Here is a 6090-nt window from a genome sequence, read left to right as displayed (position 1 = left end):
CACTGCCTGAGTGATTGTTTTTCTCCTCCTCCCCCCCCCACCTTGTGTTTAGCCAGCCAGCCAGAAATTCTGGTTAATAGAAATGCCAGTTAGTAAAATGCTGGATGACAGGGCTTTTACTGTAACCCGGTATAAGAATGCTGCATGTGAATTCCATAGGCTGCAAGTGTTACATTGTAACAAAACCCTACCTGAAACTCTGGGGGGAAAAAACTAATCATTTCAGTAACATCTGAAATGATTACAGTAGAGTTCATCCTGGACGTGTAAATGGGAATGGACTAACATGTTTGTACACACGTTTATGGCATGTCTAATGTCTTGCAATCTGCAGAATCTTAACAAGATTCAGAACATTATTAAACAGCATTCAGTCTGTCATGTGCTGCGGTACCAAAGTGTTTACATATCGAGTGATAAGGTGGTGTAACAGTCTTAGTGGGTGCACCTACACATGAAATGAATGCTCAGCAGTAATTCCGGAGCTGTTTCAGCTACAGTCAACTGCTTCCAGGCACAGCGTCTACACATGTGCCCAGGACTTTGAGCCGGTGTGTAGCAGCCCTGCGCCGGCAGCGGGCTCAAGGGAGGGTCAGCCCTGGGCTCTGGCTGGCAGCATCAATGGGCAGAAAGGCTGGCTGGGGCGTGAAGGTGCTGAAGTGCAGGGGGTGGCAGCAGTCAGCCCCTATACTTTAGCAGCCTCATGCGCCAGCCACCCCCTGCACCATCTACACATGCATTTCAGCAGGCTAAATGACTCTGCGGTAAGATAGTATTGTTGGGGATCCCAACAGTACTATCTTATGGCAGAGTTAGCTAATTTAGTACGCCCTAATACCAGTACATGTGTAGATGGTGGTACTTTTACTTCAGAGCTATTTAGTCAACTGTAGTAAATTATATGTGTAGATGCACCCAATGTGTAGCTTTGCTACTAGAGATGTTAATCTTGACACATTACCTTGCAGAATCTACCAGGTAGATGGTCAAGATTCTGTAAATTCAGAAATAATTGGTTACTCCTAGTATTTATGGTCAAATTTTGCTTTCAATATTAGATTCTAATGTCCAGGAAAATCTATTTGGAGGCCTAGACTTTTCTAGGGCATTTACTTTTGGGGGCCATAAAATGAGCTGTCATACAACACAGCACCAAAAACGAATCCTTCTTGTTGATCTGCACTTCTAAAAGTGCAGGTTAATTTTACATAGATGCTATTTTAAGAAACAGCATTGTCAAACTAAACTCTGGGGAAAAAACAGGTAGCTTAGCCTCAAGCAGTACTTGGTTCACACCTTCCTTGACGGTTTAAATGCAGTCTAATAAGACATATCATAAAAATACAATGCTCATTTCAGGTTGAGGTGGTAGAGGGGGTAGCTGGAGAAGAGGACCACCATGATGAACAAGAAGAACATGGAGAGGAGAATGCTGAAGCAGAAGGACAGCATGATGAACATGATGAAGATGGTATGATCCTTTTAAGTTTTATTCAGCAATTCAACAATCTGGTATATGGGGCCAATGCAGTACCCAGCCCTGTGTGCCAGATCGGGCCGTGGCCCTGCTTGCAGGGCCATATCATCTGGCCTGTAGGCTTGGCAGTTAGGTGATGGGGAAGTGGTGTCAGTATTGATTGCCACTGTTCTCTTGAAACTAAATTTCTACACCAGTGGGGAGCTATGGAAGAACTTTTCATGGGCAAATGGCTCCATAAATTGAGTGGGTGATCCTCCTCTGTGTCTGAATTGGTTTGCACCTGTCCCTATTAAACAGTATTCTAGCTTAGGTGGACTTCAGATGCATTCAAATGTGACATGACAGGTTTATGAACATAGGGCTGTTCCAGTGTTTCCATTGAATCAACTTCATTTGTGGTTGTGATTTCTCTAGATTTTGGAGTAACCAAAACCACCACCCTCAAAACTGAAGCGTGAATGGCAACATGGATTTTGTTGTCAGAATATAATTATCTAGGGCTATGGACAAATGTACCTGTAACTGCTTCAAAAGGAGAGGGGAAGCTCGTGTGTGGGGGAATGCATCAGTTCAGTAAGGACAAGTACAAAGTTCTACACTTGGGACTGAATGATCCCATGTAGTGGTACAGGTTGGGGACCAACTGGCTAAGCAGCAGCTCTGTAGAAAAGGGCCTGGGGGTTACAGTGGACAGTAAGCTGTATATGAGTCAACAGTGTACCCGTGTTGCAAAGAAGGCTACCAGCATGGTAGGCTGCATTAGTAGGACTGTTGCCAATATATTGAGGGAAGTGATTATATTTGGCACTGGTGAGGTCACATCTGGAGTACTATGTCCAGTGTTGCCTGCCTCCCCTCCCCAACAATAGAAAAGATGTGGACAAAGTCCAGCAGAGGGCAGTGAAAATGGTTAGAGGGCTGGGGAACATAACTTATGAGAAGAGGCTGAGGGGCTTATTTAGTCTAGAGAAAAACAGAGGGAGGGATTTAATAATAGCCTGTTAAAGTCTGAAGGATGGTTACGAAGAGGATGGAGCTAGGCTATTCTCAATGGTGACAGTTAACAAAGAGCAATGGTATCAAGCTGCAGCATGGGAAGTTTAGGTTAGATATTAGGAAAAACTTCCGTACTAGGAGGGAGGTGTAAATCACTGGAGCAGGCTATCCAGAGAGGTTGTGGAATCTCCATCCTAGCAGGTTTTAAAGACCTGGCTAGACAATACCTTGGCTGGATTGATATGGGGATCCTGGTTTGAACAGGGGGTTGGACTAAATGACCTCCTGAGGTTCTTCCAACCATAATTTCCCATGATTCTGTGATTCTAACTTGTGTCTGCATACAAGTTAGTGAAATCACTGTAACTAACTTTTTGAAACAGGGTTAAAGTTGCAGCAGTTTTGCTATGCTTATCTCTACAGAGGCATGCAGAAATAATAGTTGCATCACAACTGCTTGTATAGGTATCATTTGACATCAACATGATATACTACTTCTGTCTATACAGCAGTAGGCAACTCCTAGAGCATGTGTGGCAGAGCATGGCACTTCAGGCCAGTTTGTTCGGCATGCCTCAGCCAGCCCAGGCTCTGGGCAGCTGCTGCTGGCCATGGAACCCAGGCTGCTTGGAGTAGGCACAGCTGAGAGGCTGCAAACAGCTGCACTGGGGTCTGGATCTCCATGTGGGATTCATGGCAGCTGCATGTGTGCCTTAAGGACAGTGTGACTCTGGCCCCTCCCCTGCCATTTTCCTAGAAGTGCACATGTACCCACTGCCAGCAGTGAAGCCAAGCCAGGGCTCTGCAGACCTCAGTGCAGCTGTTTTCAGCCTCCACATTGCCTTCTGCGAGCAGCCCTGACTCTGTGGTGGACAGCAGGGGCCTGCCTAGAGCCCAAGGCAGTTATGGCAGGTTACTGGGAAGTTGCAAGCCACCTCAGGGAGGTCTGCAGAGCTCCACCCAGCTCATTGGTGACAGTAGCTGCACATTTGTCTCAGTCCCTTCCCTGCTGTGCACCCCAAGGCATGTGCGCAACTGCCACTGGCTACGGAGCCAGGCCAGGGCTCCAGACTCCAGTGCAGCTATTTATAGCCTGCCTGTTGCGAGCAGCCTGTGCTTTGTGGGTGCCTGGGGTGTGTGGCAGGGAAAGGGCCAGGGCAATGTAACGTTAGCTCCTCCCCCACCATCCACCATAGATGCCCATGCTTCCATTGCTAGCACTGAGGATCAGGCCCCTTGTGGCTCCCCTGTTGTCTGCCTGTGGCATGCCAGGTTGATGAGTGGGCTGAGGTTGGGGTGTGTTTTAGCCCTCTGGCTGAAAACGTTGCTGACCCCTAGTCTATAACCTGAAGGTTTTGCATGTTCCTGGTATATTCAGTGTGCCCATTTTAATTACCCAAGACAATGTGGTCCTGTAAACGGACTATTTTAAGCCATGTACAGGGAGTAGAGGCTGTGAGTTCAGCTTTAATTGTGGAATCTTTTGGTTTTGAGTGGAGTTCTTAAAACTTTGGTTAATGGTTTTTCTGCCAGGATTTATGGAAGCAAGATGATGGTAAGATGCTTAGTGATTACCCTCTCTCCCTTTGTCTGTATAAAAAAACAAAACCTGTTGCAACTCTAAATGCCATGCAGTGTGCTTTCATATGTACTTACAGTTTTTAAGCATAAGTTGGTTTAATATTGATTTGGATGGGGGTTGTATTTTTTTTAGGCAGTGACATGGAGCTGGATCTGCTAGCAGCAGCTGAAACAGAAAGTGACAGTGAAAGTAACCACAGCAACCAGGACAATGCTAGTGGACGTAGAAGTGTTGTCACTGCAGCCACTGCTGGATCAGAAGCAGGTGCAACATTTCTTCCTAACTCTTATTATTATTCTTTTCATAGTTGTTTAAGATACCAGGATTTGAATGATAAAAGAGTATGTCTAAGTGAATAAATACAGGTTTAAACAAGGACAGGACAGACTACCCATCCCAGAGGTTGACAGGTAATCTTTGAAAACCCACACACTGTCCATTCTTTGTCCTCTATTGCTCTTGGAACTGAACTTGAGAGAGATGAGGTATTTCCCACCACCCACTGTTGCCAATTTCTAATGAGGAGGAAGAAGAAAACTCAGACATGCAACAAGCTAAATGATTTTTCCTCCTCTTGTAAGATTGCCCTACTCTTTTTCTTCCTTTATCTACAGAGGTAAGCCAGCATGCAGTCCTTTTGGAGATATAGGCTCTTACACTAGTACAGTTTTTCATATGATTTGATTGCTTAGGAATTGCTGCTTGGGTTAGTTTGAAAACATCTGGGAATGTTAATCTCAATTTACAAGATTTCTTTTCACTGTGTAACCTGGACACTGCATTTACAAAACTTAGTGGATCATTTTAAGGATTTTTGCAAGTGGTTTTTATCTGCCTTCAACATTAGAGTTGAGGCCACGGGCAGTCACTTCTTAAAAATTCACTTCATAAAACTGTAGCATTGTAGGGGCCATTTGTTAATTGTGTTATGTGAGCAGTTGTACAATATTCTGTAAGTGGTATTTTTAGGAAGAACATTTTAAATGCTTTATTCTGTTTCCTGCAGCCCAACTGTGACTTAATTGTTTGTTGCTTAGTTACTGTAAAGGCTTTTTTGTACTTAGGTGCTAGCAGTGTTCCCGCATTTTTCTCTGAGGATGACTCTCAGTCAAATGACTCCAGTGATTCAGACAGCAGTAGTAGCCAAAGTGATGACATAGAACAGGAGACCTTCATGCTTGATGAGCCTCTAGAGAGAACCACAAATAGCTCCCATGCCAATGGTGCTGCCCAGGCTCCCCGTTCAATGCAGTGGGCTGTACGAAACACCCAGAATCAGAGAACCACTAGTACTGCTCCATCCAGCACGTCCACCCAAGCAGGCAAGTCTGGTCAAAATGAATGTATGAGCATTAGCTAAATTGCATTTTGCTCCTTGTTTTCATTGTTTCTTTTTTAGAATTAAATACAATAGTTACCTTGTGATCTTTCCTCATTTTTGCTTAAGAGGAAGTCATAAAGTTATTTATCTGTACTAGTTAAGATCATGGAATAGAATATTTTTATTTGCGGTGGACGTAGTCTTTCTGGACTTTAGGAAGGTCTTTGACACTGTCTCTCATCGCCTTCTCATTTAAAAAATTAGGTGACTGGCGTTGATGCCTACACAGTCAGATGGGTCACAAATTGGCTGGAGGGCCACACCCACAGAGTGGTAGTGGACAGGTCTTTTTTGACCTGGAGGGATGTGGGCAGTGGGGTCCCCCAGGGCTCGGTCCTTGGGCCTGCACTGTTCAACATCTTCATCAGCGATTTGGACAAGGGGGTGAAAAGAACCTTGTTCAAATTCGTAGATGACACTAAGATGTGGGGAGAAATGGGCATGCTGGAGAAGAGGGACTGGCTGCAACTAGATCTAGACAGGTTACAGGGGTGGGTGGATGAGAACAGGATGGGATTCAATACTGACCAGTGCAAGGTACTGCACATAGGGAGGAAGAACCAGCAGCATACCTACGGGCTGGAGAACTCCCTTCTAGTCAGCACAGAGGCAGAAAAGGATCTTGGTGTCATTATTGATTCCAAAATGAAC

General features: G+C 45.0%; 1 protein-coding gene across 9 annotated transcripts in view; it reads left to right on the top strand.

Moving 5' to 3' along the window:
* The window catches only part of UBR5 (ubiquitin protein ligase E3 component n-recognin 5), a 175212-nt gene that overhangs the window by 125525 nt on the left and 43597 nt on the right, over positions 1 to 6090 (top strand). For all 9 annotated transcript variants that reach the window (XM_019528036.1, XM_019528038.1, XM_019528037.1 and 6 more), the window contains 3 exons: positions 1360 to 1471; positions 4191 to 4322; positions 5123 to 5380. In XM_019528036.1, the coding sequence (XP_019383581.1) occupies positions 1360 to 1471; positions 4191 to 4322; positions 5123 to 5380 (502 nt within the window). The remainder of the gene's footprint in view (positions 1 to 1359; positions 1472 to 4190; positions 4323 to 5122; positions 5381 to 6090) is intronic.

This window comes from Gavialis gangeticus, unplaced genomic scaffold (genome assembly GCF_001723915.1).
Source record: "Gavialis gangeticus isolate Ggan-Ray unplaced genomic scaffold, GavGan_comp1, whole genome shotgun sequence".
NCBI lineage: Eukaryota > Metazoa > Chordata > Crocodylia > Gavialidae > Gavialis > Gavialis gangeticus.
This window is presented reverse-complemented; position numbering and strand designations above follow the sequence as displayed.